Genomic DNA, 19,837 nt, shown 5'->3' on the forward strand with positions numbered 1-19,837 from the left:
TAAAATGTGAGAAATATTGAAGGTTATCAAATAAAGCCAAACTTAATAGCTCTTTACATATAAAAATTAGAAGGATTAGAAATAGAATCCCCCATAATATATTGAAACATATTCAATGTGTCTACTTCAATCCAGACAAAAGTAATACCTAAAGAAATACATAATTAAAGACCAAACAAAAGAGCTTCAATCTCAACTTTAATGGAAGTATTAGCATTACAAGAACCCGCAAAAGCATCAATAACATAACCATTAAAATCCCTAATAATAAAACCATAGTGAGCATTTAAATTATTCATCGATCCATGAATATTAAGTTTAAAATAATCAACATGAGGCTTCCTTCGAATAATGCCTGTCTTTGGAAATAATAGAACAGGGTTGAATAGATAAACCCAACTCAGAATCAACATGCTGAAAGCCTTTAAAAGAGACACCATTCAAAAGATTTGTCGCAAACAACTATAAAATAATTTCCTTAATTTTTAAAATAATACCAGTAGCACGGATCTTAATTCCCTCATGCTTAGAATCATTCACTCTTCTCCATAAAAACCAATAACTAAGAACTGATAAAGTGTTCCTAATATGAACTTTCGTAGCAATGAACCAATCATTAAGAAGCTCAAAAATGGAATTATAGAAAGTAGAAGATTGCACATTGAACAAATTGTCAAAAATTAACCAAACTTTCATAACAATCAGACCTTGTAGAAAAACATTATTAAGCTTTTCAATATGATAACAACATTGACATTTAGAAACAATATAAATACCTTTCCTCGATAAGATGGAATCCACTAGCAAAAAATTATGCAAAATCCTCCATAAAAGAACTGAATAGGAGGGAGGAATACTAGCATGCCAAATAGCAGAGTAAATCAAACTTTTAGGATAGACTTGCTTAATTGAATTACTTACTTGTTTAGTAGTAAATTTACCATCATTAGAAAGATTAAACAAAATCATATCCTCAGTATCTAAATGAATGTGAATCTTGATAATAATATTGATAATAAAATCCGACACATAATTGGCAAGCAAATCAATATTCCAACTACAATTAAGAATAAAATCCTTGACTTTAGAACCAAAAGTAGAATGAGTATTTAAAAGGCTATCAATAGAGAAGTTACCCATCCATTTATCTTGCCAAACAAATTTTTCCCGCTTTGACACCCATTAGATAAACTCTTAAGCCTCCCAATTAACAGAGCATAATCTTTCTAGTTGAAAGAATCTCCTTACTTGAAGAAATAGTTGGAAGGATGCTTCTCGATACAATACCTAGAGAACATAAAATTGGACCACGAACTTTTCTTAGATCTAAAAACAAACAGAAATTTTTGGGAAAATGCCACTACAGGAAAATCACCCACTTCCGGCGGCTTTTTCCGGCGGAATTTGAGCAATTTCCGGCGGTTTTTTAATTTTCCGGCGGTTTTCCGGCGGCTTTCGAGCCGCCGGAAAAAACGGCGTATAAGTGATTTTCCTGTAGTGTGCTTTGGACATATCCGTCAAAATTTTGAATCCTATTGTCCCTTCATCAACAGCTCCAGGAAAATATTTCCATGACCCCCACAGAAAGGCTTTTTTACCATCTTGAGAACCCCAAAAAAATTATTAATCGAAATCTCCATTCTCTCCATTCTACGGCAAACATTAAAGTAGGACATAAAGTGTGAAGAAAATAGATAGGAATGAAGCATAATATGTGTTTTATAAGCATCAGTTTATGAATAAAAGAAAGCAAATTAGAGGCCCAAGAAGACAATTTCTTATGAATCATAGTAAAGATTACATCAAATAAATGGGAATGTTTCTTTCCCATGTAAAGAGGAGTGATATTTCATAGGTAATTTTTTTAGGGTAAACCCAAATTATTTTCAATATTAGAAATCCTTCTAGAGGATATAAATTTGGTAGGAAAAAAGATAATCTTAGAATGATTGAACATTAACCCTGGAAGGAATAAAGTAACTCTTAGAGTGATTAAACATTAACCCACTAGCAAGTTGAAACTTGTTGAGGAACTTAAAAAGAATGTAAATAATTTTAATAAAACCATTAGTAAAGATAATGAAAACATCATCAAAGATTAAATGAGTGATAGGAAAGCCACCATAAGTTATAAAATTCAAATTAGGGCGTAAGCTAAAAAGATATTTAATCCTTCTAGATAAGAACTCCACAATAATAATGAAGACCACCAGAGATAAAGGGTAACCCTGCCTAAGCCCATGAGATGATTTGAAATAACCATGAGATTCACCGTTTATCATAACAAAAAATAGAAATTCTCAATATTATTCTTGATCAAATTAATGAATTGTAAATTGAAACCAAAAAGCTTTAACATGGTATAAAGATATTCCCAATTTAAATTGTCATTCGCTTTGGTAATGTCAACTTTAAAAATAAATTACCACCAGTAATAATACAAGGTAAACCATGAACTAATTCTTGAGAAAGAAGAACATTATAAAAAATGGATTGATCTTTAACAATGCCCGTTTGCTCAAGAGAAATAATTTTATGTAAAATCACAGATAATATACTCACAATGATTTTAGAAATGAGTTTGCTGTAAAAAGAGCATAAGCTGATGGGATGATAATCATTCCAAAAATTCAAGGCATTAGATTTAGGAATTAAATATATAGTAGTGGAAGTAAAAAATTTAGGAAAAGGATTTCCCAAGAAGAAATCCACCGCAGTAACGATAAGATCATCTTTAATAACATACCATATAGTAAAAAAAAAACTTATTAGTGAAACCATTAGGACCAGCCACCGAATTTGAGTCCATATCTTTCATAGTCTACCAAATTTCCTTCTCATAAGGAACTTTGATCGAAGATGAATTATCCTCCTCATCAATAAGAGTTGGAATAAAAGAGAAATTAATATTTAAATTTGGGTTGAAATATTTATTGAATGCATTTTTAAAGTAATCAATGCTAGAAGAACAAATCAAATAGGGTAATAAATGATATTACCATTTGGAGAAGTGACTTTTTGATTTTTTTCTAGTAACTTTATTATGATTAGAAATATTATGGAAAAAGAAGTATTATGATCATCATCCAAAAGAAATTTAGAAGAAGCTTTCTACCTCAAAAAAACCTCTTCTTTTTCATGTTGTTTAAAAAGATTGGTCTTAGCTTCATTGAGAACTTACAATGTTTAGAAGAAGGATCATTAATATACATAATATTAGCATTGTCCACATTCTTTTCAGCAAGCACAATATTAGAAAAAATATTCTTAAATATGCATTAGTTCCACCATGATAAATTTTTTTTAGCCTCTTAAGTTTTAACAATAACCTAGTCATTTTTATTAAATTTTTAAAAGCCGCCGGAAATGTTAAAAAGCCGCCAGAAAAGCCGTCGGAAATGTGACCGCCGGAAACCGTCGGAAAAAAGTCTAAAAGCCGCCGGAAACTTGGCCTCCGAAAATCCGCCGGAAAATGCCTCCGAAAATCAGTGTTTTTCCTGTAGTGATTCTAATTACTTTGAACAACCTTTAAAAAATTATCATCCAGGAGCCACATATTCTAAAATCTAAAAGGATGAAAAATATTTCTATTTTTCATGGAAATATCAAACAGAAGAGGACAATGATCAAATAAAGTTCTCATTAGATGCTCAATATGAATAGTTTGATAAGTAGAAATCAAGTAATTGTTAAAGAATATCTAATATAATCTTTTCCACATAATACCCTTATTCTAGTAAAGGTGTTACAAGAAAACCCAATGGAGATTGCAATTCAAAATTGTATCGTTAAAGTCTTCCATCACTTGGAAATTTGGAGGTTTATCCCCAATTCTTTTAGAAGCATTAGTAACAATAGTAAAATCCCCCCAACTAGCCAAGGTTCCTTGAAAGGAGAAGAAAAATCAATGAGTTGTTTCCACAACACCTTCCTATCTAATTTAGAACAAGAAGCATAAGCAAAAGATGCATAACAAGATAATTGATTAAAATTAACATTAGTATGAATTGTTTGGGATTAACCCATTATAATGTCTAAAGAAATAAAATGCTTCCAAGAAATCAAAATTTTATTAGTATAATTACTAAAGAAAAATTAAACCCAAGTTCTTTACAAACAAAATCCAACTTCACATTAGAAATTAAAGGCTCAATTAAAATAAGCAGGTGAATATCATGAATCCTACATAAGTTTTTAACTCTATCCTTGATAAAGTGCCACCCACAACTCTAATATTCCATACAAGAGAATTGACCATTAATAGAAGATGAAGCATTTGAAGCACAAGTGGTTCTAGAAGTCCAGCTAATAGAATTTTTAATACTCCTAATTTTCTTCATAGAAACTTTCTGATAGCCCTCATCATTGATATCAATCTTCCCATGAGGAGTGGACATAGAAGTAGTAATGTTGCCTTCCAAATTGTCTTTAGGAGAATCATTGTCATGGGTAGCATATTCTCCTTCTTCCACTACATCATCCCTTAAGTACAAAGATGCATAATGATTTCTAGGTATTTATTCAATAAAAGAAATAGCATTATCCCCATTCATTTGGTTTAAGAAGCATTTATCTTGATCCAATCCTTCCTCATCAACACTAACCACAGCCTTGTCATTAGTGTTCACAAAATTATGATTATTTTCCTCATGGATTGTCTCTCACAAAAGCGGCCCAACAGAATTATTAAAAGCAGGACTCTCAATATCTCTAATGATATTATTAAGTTTGTCATGTTCATCATTTTCATCAATTTTATTCTCTAAATCCCTATTAGAATTCTATAGATGAACATTTTTATTGTAGTCATAAGAAGCCTCATGTTCACCAATATCCTGGGGAATTATCTTGGAACTGATTTTGTTTATCCTTTTCCATCTCAACATCAATCTTTGGTTCATCATTTTGTTTAACTAAAATTTTGGCACCTTTCCTCATTTTTTTATACTGCAAATGAACCATATAACATTCATTGATTGAATGTCCATGAACCTTACAATGAAATCAAAAATTTGAAACATTTTCAAAATCCACTTTTTGCAAGTACCCTAACTTTTTGGAACCATGCCAAATCTCTTTAGAATGTTTCTTGGTAATATCCAATTCAACCAATATTCATGCCATGGACATCCACGATTGAGAAAATAGTGGCTCGGCCTAATTGTAATGGCCTCCCAAAAAATGGAACTCAATGCATGTAAAACATGAGAATTAAAAATGTAATCGAAGATTAGAGAATGAAATCCAAATTGGAACTATTGGGGATTCTTCCTGAATGTTAACTAGGGAGTACATTTAAGAACACACATCTGATAATTGTTGATATAATAAGATCTCCAAGCAAACACATGGTTATAATCAAGATCATTTGATAATTTTATAGAAATATGTCTAGGATCAAGCAATTTGATAGAAAAAACACCAGAAAGTTTTAAGTTACCAAAGAAAATATGAATCGTGTCAAGATTAGGACTCCGTATGGAAAACTCCCCAGCTAAAGTAAACTAAAATGGAGAAGCTAGTTTCATAATATCATCTTCACAAAATAAAAGGGCTGGAAAACCTTGAACAAAACCTTCTGTAAACATAAAAGTCAGATCTGTAGAGGAAGAAGTGCCAAAAACATCATAGCAAAAATATCGTGTTTTAGGTTTAACAAATTTACCTTCCTCATTAAAAAAACTAGATTTTGAAACAACTGGAGCAGTAGGAGGACTACCCCATAGATTTGGCAAAGAATACGACGTCCCCAATTCCATATCGCAAGATCAACAAAATTCTTAAAAAAAAAAAAACTAGAAAGCAAAATAAGCAAAATAAAGTCCCAAATCAATAATAACATGCATGGATGAACAGAGAACACCATGATCGCCAAAGCACAGTCACAAAAGGAAAGAGATAATATAGACATTTATTTTTAGAAAAATCTTTTTTATTTATTCTTTTTGAAAATTCTACTTTTTTTTTAATTAAGGTTTAGGTTTCACTAATAAACAAACCAAATGAACTCTGAACTTCTTAAAATTTGAATGCTAGGTCTAGGAAGACCTAAAAAATGAAACCCAACAATTCATCAAAGTCCTTATATGATTCAAAGCTAATTTTATGTGGTTCGTCCCAAACTTAAAATCAGCCTACTCCATGCCTAGGATTCAACTAATTGGTTACAAGAAGCCATATCACTCTTACCAAAGGGATGATACTATCTCATACAATAGTGATATCCTCACAACAATAATACAAGTCACAAAATAAAGGTAAGAAAATGTGTAACAATTTAGGTCTTACAAAGGATTGGTTTCCAAGAAATTGATCTCAAGTCCCTCACAAAAACAAAGTTTTAATCACAAAAAAACAAATGAGTTTTCTCACTAATTTTATATTATATGAATATGCAAATATGATGAAATGAATTATCTAAAGGTATTTGCAGATAAAATGGCAAGCAAACAACTTTTAAAACATTTTTTCAAGACTAGGTAATGTGGGTAATGAAGCAATGTAATTACTTGTAAAATATATGCTATATTGTAAAAAAATGTTGCTGCAAATTTTATGAAAATTATGTTAGGATGATATTAAATATTCACACAAAAATTATTTTAGAGTTAAATTCAAAATAATTCACAGAATATGGATAGACTAGTTGAAAACCACACTTAAGCCAAAGGCAACTATGCTTACACTTAATTAAGACCAAAGAGTGCTATTTATATAAATTTTCTAAAATAATATGTTTCAATAATTACACCTTAGATGATAGATAGTTAAATATAAAAAATAATCCAAAGGTGATTCAAACACAAGGCAAAATCAAGTTCCACAACAAGTCACTAACTTACAAAATGGTTTACAATAAAAAAATTTTATGAAAAGATGTATACTATAAAAATGTTTTATTTTTTATGTTAAGATAAAATAATAATCATTTCAAATCATTAAATGATCATAGATTAAATTTATAAAATAAATTGTCAAAATATTTTCACAAAACTTTTCAAATCAAGATGTATGAGACTAGTATACACAAAATATGAAGCTTCTACTTAAAGAACCAATAAAAACTAATAATTTGAAAATCAAAAAGATCTGAAAATGTATGATTTAAATCAATAAAATTATGAATTACATCAGTATTTCTTACAAGAATATTTAATAAAATAGCCACAAGTGAAAAAAAGCAAGTCTACAATTATTTTCACTAGAAAATCTCAACTAGTTAACTCACCAACATAGAATAATCCAATAGAATTTGATATTTATAAATTCTGGAAAAAATATATGAATTCAATCATTAATACGATGATGATTATACATCAAAAAAATCAATCAAAAATATTCTCAAATAAAAACACAAACATATTAAAATTATATGCAAAACATATAACTTTAAAATCCATAACGAGTTGATCAAAAAGACTTGTGATATTTGAAAATAATTTTGACTTAAATAAAATATGGAAATATATAATTTTAATTATTGATATGATGTATTTTCTACAAAAATAAAATTACTTCAAAATATTCACACACAAGGTCACAAGATGATTTAAACTAGATTCACATTAAGCACAAAAGAAAGATTACAAGTTTGCACCAAGAATCGCAATCATGCTATATCTCTTTAGATTTGTGAATAAGATGTAATGATGAGATTATGAATCACATAAAGTCTAAATAAAGAGTTAGAAAGTTCTTAATGAAACTGTGGATCAATAAAAGAAAATTTTAGCAAGAAGACACTAAATTTTTATCTAAGGTAAAGCCTTCAACCCACTAGTTTTTTTTTTTTTTTTTTAATTAAAACCCACGGAGGGGCCTACGCGTTCATATCAAAATTGCGGTTACAAAGTCCTTAAAGGAACCTCCAGCCCTCTACTGCTCCAAAGAGCTACAAGATTAAAAGAAATAAAACCTAAGAGCCGGTGGTTCCTTGTTCTAAGGATACAAAAATAATAAAAGAAAAGACTCGGGCTGTAAGTAGATAGCACCCAAAAAAGGAAGATCTATAAATCAGAATTCAGCACCATCTTCCTACAAAAAAGAAGAACACTATAGAAAAAGAAGACACAGCTAGAAATAAAGAGTACCTTGCAATTCTTTAAAATTCAAACTTGATCAACTAGTATAGGCCTGCAAAAAACTCTCAACAGAAGCAAGTAAGAAAGATCGCAAGTATCACAAAGTAAAGACCCGTAAATCTGCCTGAAAGGAGTACCAATATAAGAAAGTAATAGGCAATTCTGGAAGGCCAAACAATTAACCGTGAAAATCAATTTAAAAAGTCTAGAGAATGTAAAGACATTACCCTCCAGCAGAAAAATAACATCAGAAAGCATGTAATCAGTATTCTCCCTCCAGCTATTGAAGATGTAACCATTCCTCCAAATGGAAATCCCATAATTATTAGAGTGACACAGGAAATCCATCAAACTCAGTAGAATATTTAGAAGTTTAAGCTTTAAGAGTACCATAAGAAAGTTTGTCAAATTGGTTATGTTCAAATTAAAGATTCTAACAAAGCTGTGATAAACTAGGAACCTTAACATGATGGTGATGGGTAATATTCTAAGATATGGTTTAAGCCTAATACTCCTCCACTCTACACATGCAATCCTCCAAAGTTAGGCTTCAATCATCTTAATCAACTTGATTATTTGCTCCTTCATCAAGCAAATTATTTGCATCCATTAGAGAAGTAGTTGTAGCATATTGGGAACATTTCTTATAGATGATATCAAACTATTGTATGCTAGAGAATTTTTTAATATACAGATAAACTTATGTTCTAGATTTATACATAAATCTTACACACAAATTGAAAAAAAAAAAAATAGGAGACATCATAGATTTTAAATGGAAATCTTGAAAAAAAAAAACAAATGGCCCAACCAAGATAAAACTAATTGATGTAGTGGATCGTCGGAAGATGCGACCTGCAAGAAGGATTTCGGTTTCCCAATCCAGGGAAGAAGAAGAAAGGCAAGCTCAAAGGCTTCAAAGAGTGTAATATCATTCAATGAGTTTTTCCTACTACATTACTTGCTTATATAAGCTAAATAGAATACTCTAGAAGACACTTGTAAGAAGCACATAACAAACTAATTAAAATATGCCTAAGGAGCAATTTAATTAAGATGCTCTGCATCATTCTCCCCTTGCGTCAAAAAGGGCTCGACTTCGTCGAGGCGTGTTGTAGAGAGGGAGATAGGTGTAGAATTTATAATCAATCCTCCTGGGTCGAAGGCTTTGAATGCAGTTGAAGATTTTTTTTCCTATATCTTCATTTGCTTTCACAGTCATTAATTTGATTAGAAATTCAACATCAACAAGTTGACCAACCAGACCAATGCCAATGGATTCTTTCAATGATTTCTTCCAAAACCTCATTTCTTTTCCAGCCTCCTTCGCAATCTCTGATTCAGTAATACCCATAGAAATTCCAATGTTAGCAAGTTTGAGGGTAGGTGCATCATTAACACCATCTCCTGTCATTGCAACAACCTCGCCCGTTTCCTGCATGAGCCTCACAATTTATAGTTTGTGCCGAGGCTCAGCACAAGGGAAAATTAAGTCTATAGGCTTTGACAGAAGTTCAAGTTTCTAATTAATAAGAAGACGAGTAAAAAATTTTTTATCTGTGAAACTTCTCCACTTGACACCTTCCAGCTTACGAGCCAATCCAATTTCATGACAGATTAATTCTACAGTAGAGTCGTTATCTCCAATTATAACAATTACCTTAATTCCTGTTCCTCTACAATATTCAATTACTTTATAAACTTCAGCACGGAGAGGATCTCTAAGGTCAGCAACACCAACGAAGATTAAATTGTTCTCAATTTTATAATATTTGTTTGGATCAAGCTGCTTCTTGTGTGCAGGATGACTGTCTGTGCAGTAAGTTTTATATGTAAAATCTAAGCAGCATAAGCCTTTTGAACTTATCTCATGAACTTTGAGAATAATCAGTTGTCTGTATTGTTTGTCCTGAAATATTAAATCAATCACAGCAAGGAAATCATTAATACCCAACTGCCTGAAGTTATTAGCAACATTACATCGAGCAGCTTGTGAGCATGGCATTGGATCAGCTTTGTATGTGGCCTTCACATCAAGCATTTGCAAACCTTCCTTCTCTTGCACAGATCCTAGACTCTTGCCAGGAAGGCTCCCTTGCGCACCAACTGTTGTGAAGGAAACGAGATCTGAATTGCTTCGGAGTTGTGAGGGAAACAAGATCTGAACTGCTTTGGAAGAACTGGCGCTTGCATCAACAGGACCAAAATGCTGTAAAGAAACTTGGGTCATGTACCCAAAGGGAGAAAGACCACCATACTAACCTGGAATTTGCATTGGCAAGGGCAGAGATTCCACAGTTTTCTCTGTCATAGGCTCAGATTTTGCAGCTATAGACTGTTGCTTCTCCAAATCAAGTTGCCGATCACCAATGGAAAGGAGCATCGCGATTGCTCCTGGCGTCACTGTCTTCGGTGCGGAAATGCGCTCGTCGCCAGGCGTTGAAATGTGCTCGTCTCCAGGCGTGGAATCGCGCTCGTCGCAAGGCACTGGCTCGCGCTCATCATCTGTCTTGCGTGAGCAGCAGGGGCCGGATCTCGCGCGGGCTGTAGGAGGGGCCGAGTAATTGACGGAGTCGGAATGATTTCCATCCATGGCAGAGTCCGGAACCCGCACTGCCTTGTTGCCGTCCGCAGGCAATGCAGGAAGATGGCAAATCTCCAGCTGGAGCTCCATCCAGACGGGTTCACCACTGTTCATCATGATCCACTGAAGATCTAATCCCTCTTCCGCGGCGTCAATCTCGGTGTCAGACTCGGCGTCAAGCTCAGCATCAGGCCCGATCGCGAGTTGCAGTGACAAAGAATTAGGAGGGTTGGGAGTAGTAGCAACAGGAGCTAGCGGTGAAGGACTTGTTGGAGGATCAGATGGTGTGGACAAAGGGAGATGCGTCGGATCACGGGAGGTAGCTGAGGCAGCGGCGGGGTCCGGTCGTGGGAGACCGTCTTGGACGCAAGCTGCGGAATGGACCTTTAATGTAAGATTTGGGGGAGAGAGCGGGAGGGAAGGTGGAGGAGTGGGTTCTGAAAGCGAAGTGAGAGGGCTCATTTTTGGTACGTCGTATGCATCCGTCCTTCTGGAGTTAGAGTAGGTCGGGCCGTGAGCGGAGGAGTTTTGGCATTGGCGAGATGGGCCGTGGAGGGAAAGCTCTCTAATGGCGGAAGCGGGATGGGGAACGGCCATTTCTGGTGAACTAAAGCAATTGTAGGCTCTCGGATCGCCACTTGAGCAATGGTTTGAATCAACGGCGGTGTTGGGAATTGAAGAAAATGGAGGTTTGGGAACACGGATCTGGCAATGAAGCGGAGGAGGATCGCGCCATTTCAACGGAAGCTTGAGCGGTGGGTATTCCGGCGGTGGATCACGCCATTTGAGCGGGAGTTCGAGCGGAGCGTAATCATCAGCGACCATGGGAGTATGGCGGGACGGATGGCGTTTGCGTGAAGCGGAGGAGGGGATCGAAGAAGAAGAATGCCTCGGTATGGTTGCCGACGACATCCTCATCCTCCTTATTGACGGAAGAGTTTTGCGAATCTGATCAAGGTTTCTATCTACCTGATCGAGCGACTTCTTCGATTGAGCTTGATAGAAGGCGATCCGGCTCCGAGCATCGTCAGCAGCCCACCTTCCTTGACGTCGATTGTCGTTGACCGCCAATCTTGTTTTGCGGCTTCAATCGTCGTCGATAGCCGACCTTCCTCAGCAGTCCATCGATCTTCGCAAGCTCCAGGCTCTGATACCAACTGATGTAGTGGATTGTCGGAAGATGCGACCTGCAAGAAGGATTTCGGTTTCTCAATCCAAGGAAGAAGAAGAAAGGCAAGCTCAAAGGCTTCAAAGAGTATAATATCATTCAATGAGTTTTTCCTACTACATTACTTGCTTATATAAGCTAAATAGAATACTCTAGAAGACACTTGTAAGAAGCACATAACAAACTAATTAAAATATGCCTAAGGAGCAATTTAATTAAGATGCTCTGCATCACTAATTCATTATATAAATAAAATTATAGAGATCTTTGTTTCCCTTAATTCCAGAAGTTTGGATTATAAAAATATGAACTTAGTATAAGTGTCTTATAACTATAATTAAGATTGTAGGAGACGTTTTGGAGGGTTATTGTAGCAATAAGATGATATTAGTCAAGTATTAGTAGGAGGGTGATGGTAGTTTAACTAGAAAGTTTAGATGATTATGGTCAAATGATATAAGTTGGATGATAGTATGGGTGTCAATTTTTGACATGACCCAAAAATCTCACCCAAAACCATCCCAAAAAATCCAGGTTCGGGTCGACCCGATAAAAAATGGGTCAGGTACGGGTTCTATTTTTGGACCCATTTATAGTTTGGGTCATATTCGAGTCAATCTGGCAGTGCAAGTTTGACCCGAATTGACCTGATGTCAGCTATCATCCCATCGACCTTGATCAACTACGTTGCTACCGCTAAGTCACTATAGCCGACTGTCGCACTTGCATAAGCCTCTAGTTGGCCTAGCCCAAATCGAGCTTGCACACGCCCTTAGCCGAAGCAACTATCACACCTCGCACTATCGTCTAGCACACTAGTTCACTCGCTAACTCCCACACTCTCCAACTCATGCAATTTTGCTCGATGAAATCACAAGCCACTCACATTGGAGCAGTTTCCTAGACCTCGACGGAAACTAAACCCTATTCCGGGTTCACTGGTCTAGTTGTGTCAACCCAGAACCCGTGAGGATCGGGTCTAAGTTGAAAATCCTGACCAATGTTTTTGGTTCGGGTCAGCCTGTTAAATCCCTAATCAACTTGGGTTGGACCCGAACCCAGTCCATTGACCCAAATTGACACCCCTAGATGACAACATATTGGTGATAATGGGTAAAGAACATCAATTAAATGTCCTATTGTGATTGTATGACAACAACTTGATAATGGTGAATGGATTATAATAGTTGGGCAATGGTGGTTAAATGACACCAAATGACCTATAGTGATGAGGCTATGGCAATTAGTTGATGATGATGATGATGATGATGTTTTGTTGTGAATGTTGGCATTGAATGTCATGTCACTACAAGAAAAAAAATCATTAGCGACAATCAAAATTGGCCGCTAAAAATAACAATTTGGCCGCTAAATCAAATAGCGACCAAAAATAATTAGGTCGCTAGTTTGTCGCAGTAGCCTCGTCGCTAAGACTTTTCGTGACCAATAATTTTTTTTTTGTTGCTAAATTAGAGACCAATAATAACATTTTTCTTATAGCATCCAAGATAAAAATGGGTTGCAAAATGATCAATCAAATAAATCACACGCCCCTTTAATTTCATGAAGTGTTGATATATATAATTATGGATATCAATTTTGGTGATATTGAAGCTTCATTTGAGATGGCTTTCTTACTGTTTCTTAAAGTAATTATTAGTACAAAATTTAAAATTTTTGTACTTAAAAGATGCTTTAAGAAACAGTAAGAAAGCCGTCGCAAATAAAGCATTATTAAAATTTATTGCTTATCCAATTATAATGTCTTATCTCCTTAATCTATTTTCTTGTAGTGTGTAGACCTCTACATTTTCTTAGATCTTCTAACTCTCATTAATTTCAAGTCCAATTTAGGTCCTAGTTTTCTTCATTTTATGTAAAGAATCTTGGCCTACTATTAGTTGTCTAGTGATAATTTGATAATTTAAGTTGAAATTCAAAGCACTTCATTGGATGGCTTGTACTTATTTTCGCAACCATAAACCACTATTTTAGCAATTAAGGCTTTATTTGGTATAACTTTCTACTATTTTATAAAGCAATTTTTTTGTATAAAAATTTTTTAGTTCAAAAAATTTTTGTAGAAATTTTTTTTTAGAAAGCATTAAGAAAGTTATCACAAACAAAGCCTAAATGTTTTGAGAACCTCACACTTCCGTATTTTTCAGCTTGTTAAATTCCTCTAAATGAGACATTTGATTTAAGTGCAAGCGTGCAAGATTTAGAGATCATTTTATCCTCAAATTAATGTCATTAAATTTTCATATATATTTCAAGTGCTTGATTTGAGCACTTTATGAGTTAGATCATATAACTTTTGGGCCTCGTTTGGGCCAATTTTGTTATTGCTTCTTGAAGCAGATTTTTAATAAATAAAATATTGTTTTAAGAAGCAGTAACAAAGTTGTCATGAATGAAGTCTTTGTCCCTTGTCTCATATAAACTTTCAATTTGATTATAAAGTCCCTAAATAAAAGTTCATATGACTCTAAATTTAATTTTGAAAGTTTTCTATTAAAAAAAGAATAAAATATGTTTTTAACTTTCTGATTGGATATCTCGAATTTACTTTACATGAGTCGTTTCTTCAAAATCTCGCGGGAATTTGGTCGCAGGAAGTTGGGCAAGTTCGATACGGATTAACCGTCCACATGTGAAAACGTGCTCCCATCGCTCTTCTTATAGAAGCTCGTTCTTAGTGTAAGAAGCTGCATGACATCACTGCATGCGCGCTTCATTACGATCAGCAAAATCATGTTAACTATATGCGGTTATACTGAGATATAATTATTAATATTGAAAAAGACATATGATGACTCCAAACATGAAACTGTTACGTAATAGAGTATAAATAGACTTGCTATAGATTAAAAATTTTTCTTTATTATATAATTTTATTCTTTTTATGATATAAGTAATTCTGAACCCGACATATATGATAAAAGTTGAGCGTTTTTTTTTTTTTAAATAATATTTAGTGCATTCATAATAAAAATTTTTTGCTCCACCTCTGAATCCCCTCAAGTAAAAGAAAGCTAAACTCTTAAATATTGAGGCACATTTTGCTGTAATGCCTAAAATTTTTATAAGAAACTTCACAGTTAAGCGTGTTCATCCCAAAATAATTTTCGGAAGTGTGACCTACTGAAACATTACACCAATATGACATAACCGAGAGGCTATTAAGTCAACACGAACAATATCTCTATAGTTAAGAATTTGGGTTGTTAAACTACCAAAAAATTACTGTTTCCGCAGCATTTTATAGCAGCGGTTTAGAAACCGATGTGAAAAATCACTTTTTACAACAGTTTAAATCGTTGCTGTTAAAATTTATTTTAATTCCAAACTTATAGCATCAATTTTAATATTCTAAAAAAAACTGCTACGAATATATTTCATAAACCCACCGATGAACCCTAATTTCCTAATATTATCGCGATTCAGACCCCTCTTTGTTCCCCTCAACTCTCCCTCTTTCCTTCTCCTTTGTGTATCAGCTCGTCTCCTTCATTATTCTCCGTTGAGCTGCTGTCGGAGGAGCGACACTATCACCATCTGTGAAGTCTTTCCAGCGAACGCAAATACAGTGGATTTGCATCAGTTTCTAAACCGCTGCAAATAAATTAATAGGTGTTTAAACCGCTGCAGTAGATCTTAAAAAGTGCTGCGAAAGCATGATTTATTAGTACTGAATATATGACGAATTTAATATTTTATTTTTACTGTTTATTTAATTCATCTATAAAATTTAAATATAATTTAGGCTTTAAATGTTTCATTTCAACTTTTTCATGTTTTTAAAATATTTGCATTGTTTCATATTCGTTCATTCCACCAAGCATGATTTGTCCTTATTGCAGACTGAAATTTGCTATACGTGATTTTTTAGTATGGATGGGCTTAATTTTTGTGGGGTAGTTCTGGCAAAATTTTCTTGTTATGTTCAGTAGTTTAAGTCATCAATTAGAAAGCTCTTAGAAGGGATTCAAGTCTTCTCCAATTATTCTCATAAATATAGGGCTAATTTTTCAATTTCAGTCATTTTAGTTGGATGGATCATTAATAATATTGAAATATGCACAGTATGTTGAACTCATTATTCAGTAAATCACGAATTAGCTACAATCTTATAAGAAAATGATGAAATCTGAAGTTATTTTGAAGCTTTGAAATGAGCGGTGCGATAGAGCTATGAATGAAAAGCACTACGGTGCTAAACTCTCGTGCTTATAAGAACTTAAATGAGAATTGCAGCACCGGGGTTTTCACCGTTATGGTGCGGAGTCAGAAATTTTATTTTTTAAATAAAAAATGTAAAAACATTATGTTAAGAGAAATATGTGTTTAGACCAATATTTTTTATTACACCACTTGCAAAATGTGCTATGATTGTGGTAAATAATCTAAACCCTTCTATTGTTTATGATTTTGAGGTTTTGCCGATTTTATCTCTCCTAAAATTAATAAAATGTAATATATCACATTCTAGAAAAAATTTACTATGTAAATTTTGATATTTGGAAGATATTATCATCTTGAACATTTTAATAGGTTACTATTAAGATTTCACTAATTGGTATATATATTAGTTTATCTAAAATGAGTAGAGTCATACTAAGTATGAAAGAATCACGATTTAGTGTACTACATCTATACATGAAATACGTTATATCCACATAGTTATTATTTATACATACATTTTTGCATAGTACATCCATAGTGATGAGTATAATGATAAATATTTTGGATGTGTACATGATGGTTGCTATTATAATTAAAATGATATGAAATATATATATATATATATGAAAAAAAAGGACTAGCTAAAAATGATTGATTGATTTAGGTTAGCTAGAATTATATTATCCTTTACAAGACGGTGGGCAAATGAGCTTTTTCTCTAAATAGGTTTCTCGTGTAATCCTAAGTTATATGAAATGAAAAGTGTAAGGAGATTGAATGATATAAAATGATATATTGACAGACAGGAAATGATGACATCTTAAATGAAAGTCACCTAACTTAGGCCATGTGATATAAAACTTATTCTTATTTATAGGACTAAGATGATTAAGATTGATTCTTGTTTAGTTTGAAGGGTCCATAAAACTTTATATAGGAAAAGAACCAAAAGTAGGCAGATTTCATGCCTTACTTATTATTGAACATAGAATATGTATAATACATGAGTACATAAGATTGCATAAGTGATATGATATAATATAACATGTATATTATTAATGATACAATTGATATATGTGCATGACAATATTGATATAATGATATATAATACATATAAAATCCATGATATATGACATTTATACATAATGTAGAATATAATATACATGAATTTATACTATACGACTATATGGCATGCATATTACATATAGATCACTTGCTCGATATCACAGGTAGATTGATATACATGATATGGCATATAGATAGAAAATAAGATTAAAAAATCATGTGCATGGCTTTATATTTGACATGGGTATTCAAATTGATAGAACAAAATGATTATTTATATAACTACTAATCATTTATTCCAAGTTATATTACTTGAATTATTTTCCATTGCTCAAATGTTATAGCATTATTCATATAAATTTTTATCTTTTTTCATTGTTACATGATTATAGTAATCTGGATTGAATGATTATATGCATACATCTTATATTACCTTACATTATTATAGTTGTAGGTTCTTATAACCTACTAAGATATTAGCTCACTCTATAATTTTTATATAATTTTCAGGAAAGGGTAAGGATCCAGTAAAGTGATGCCGATAGGGATTTTTTATTAGTTATTTTATATTTTGGTTTTATTATTTTGTAATTGGAGTGATTAATGATAGATTGATGTTGTTGATTGAACTCTTAGTTATTATACATGAATTTTGAGTAATGAAGTTAACATTATAAACTAATGTATATGACTTGATGCACATGAATAATAATTTATTACACTAAATTTATCTCTACTATCAAATTAATACAAGCTTTAAGGGATTAATTAGAAGATAAAACAGGCAATTCTTCCATATTTAGATCTTGGGGTGTCACATATAGTGACTCGAGGACTGAAAAAGATCAACAAAGGATGGAGGATTGTATTTAGATGATGGAGGTCTAAGGATCATGGAGGTCTAAGGATCATAGTCTGGTGATGGAGGTTGAAAGATGTAGTAGGGAGATAATGGTCCAAGGATCATAGTTAGGTGACTGTTGTCAAAGGATCATACTTACGTGATATATGGTGGAGGATTATAGTCAATAAATAAAGAAGATCAAAGTATCATTATCAAGCAAAGGTAGTTGAAGGATCATAATTGGGTAACAGAGGTCAAAGGATTATAATCATTAGGTGACTGAGGTTAGAAGGATCATATTTGGGTAAGAGTGGTCAGAGGACCATTGTGGAGCATTGGTAGTCTAAGGATTATTGCCAAATAATGGTGGGCTAGTTATCATAGTCAAAATGGATGTTTGAGAAACATACTCAAGCATTGGTGATTGAAGGTCATAGTCTGAGGGTGATACATGTTAAAAGGATTATAGTCAACGAGCAATAGAGGTCAAAAGTATCATATTTCTATGTCCATGGTTTGAGGATCATAGTTGTCGATCGACGAAGGCTCACACTATATAAAAAATATAGATTACCGACAAAATTTCTAGAAGAAATTTTTTTGTCAGACATTATGGTAGATTTTTTTATGGATTCCTAACGAAATATTTTCAATGGATTTAGAAGAAATTCCAGTAAAATTTAATTTTTTTTTTAAAAAAAAATCATAATAAATATTTATAAATTAAATAAATAATTTTAATAATTATTATTATGTTAAATTAACTAATTTAAATTAATTAATTAGCTCATTTAAAAAATATTGTTAAATATAGCTTACATGACATGTTTAGCTCAGCATTATATCTACCGATGGAGAGGGGTTTGAACAAAATCTTTTTTTAATTTTTAGCAGCAATATTTTCTTGCCTGAAATGTTTCTTGCTGATTTTTTCCACTGAAAATATTCTTGCTTATTTTTTCATTGGGTGTTTATTTTCCAATACGTGTTTTACTGGCAAAAAATTTTTTATTTCAAAAAAACTAATTACATACAAATTTTAATTTTTCGGTGAAAAATGACTGCTAAAAATGCCATTTACGATCACGCAATGGCCTAGCTATGGTGTTACTTTTAAATTCTTGAGCCTTAGAGCTCAATTGAGTCTCAAGCTAAAGTTTAGCCTCTAGTTCCATGCTCCTCCCTCCCTCTCGTGTAGAGATTGTGTGTGTGTGTGCGCCTGTCGGGGTATTTAAAGATTCTGAGGAGCTCATGCCCATAAAAATGGTGCAAATTTAGAACTTTCCATTAGATGGCCCATATTAATTATCTTGGACATGAAGCATTCATCAGCATTTAAGTGTTTTAATAATGTCAGAATAAAGCAATTTGGGCTTATTAGATTCGCCTTGTTGAGCCACGTGATTCAACTACAAGCATGTTAAATTTGTGGATAATTTGGTCTTCCAATTATTATCTTAAATTTTAAATTGTGCTTTAGGCCCTTGATTTATGCTCATTCAAGCTGAAATTGCACCATTCAATGGCATTTAAGTGCCACTTGATTGTAAGAAAATCTTAATTTAGTGATGTAGGCTCTAATTCTCCCCTATTAAAGGAGGAAAAAGAATCCTATAAGAGCTTAAAGATCATTGACGGAAATAAAGGTTCATCCCTTTAATGCAAACTCTAGTTTTCTCCTATACAAGAAGTTAGGACTATCATTTACGTTTTCATATATCATCAATGGACAAAAAGGCATGGTACTCCAAGACAAGCTCTAGGTTTCTCCCATAAATAGAGAAAACATTATCATAAAGGAGTTTAAAAACCATTGATGGTAACCAAAGCCCAATCCTTTGACACAAGATCTAGTTCCCCCTCGTAAAAGTAGGAAAAATTATCCAACCAAAGTTTAAAGACCATCAACG

The 19,837-nt window shown here is 33.1% G+C and overlaps 1 protein-coding gene across 1 annotated transcript; it reads right to left on the bottom strand.

The window, feature by feature from the left end:
- Positions 1-10,338: 10,338 nt before the first annotated feature.
- On the bottom strand, positions 10,339-11,577 carry LOC110097700 (pollen-specific leucine-rich repeat extensin-like protein 1). Its single transcript, XM_020824232.2, has one exon. The coding sequence runs from the start codon at positions 11,575-11,577 to the stop codon at positions 10,339-10,341; it is 1,239 nt and encodes a 412-aa protein (XP_020679891.2).
- Positions 11,578-19,837: the final 8,260 nt, after the last annotated feature.

This window comes from Dendrobium catenatum, unplaced genomic scaffold (assembly GCF_001605985.2).
Source record: "Dendrobium catenatum unplaced genomic scaffold, ASM160598v2 fragScaff_scaffold_669, whole genome shotgun sequence".
Lineage (NCBI taxonomy): Eukaryota > Viridiplantae > Streptophyta > Magnoliopsida > Asparagales > Orchidaceae > Dendrobium > Dendrobium catenatum.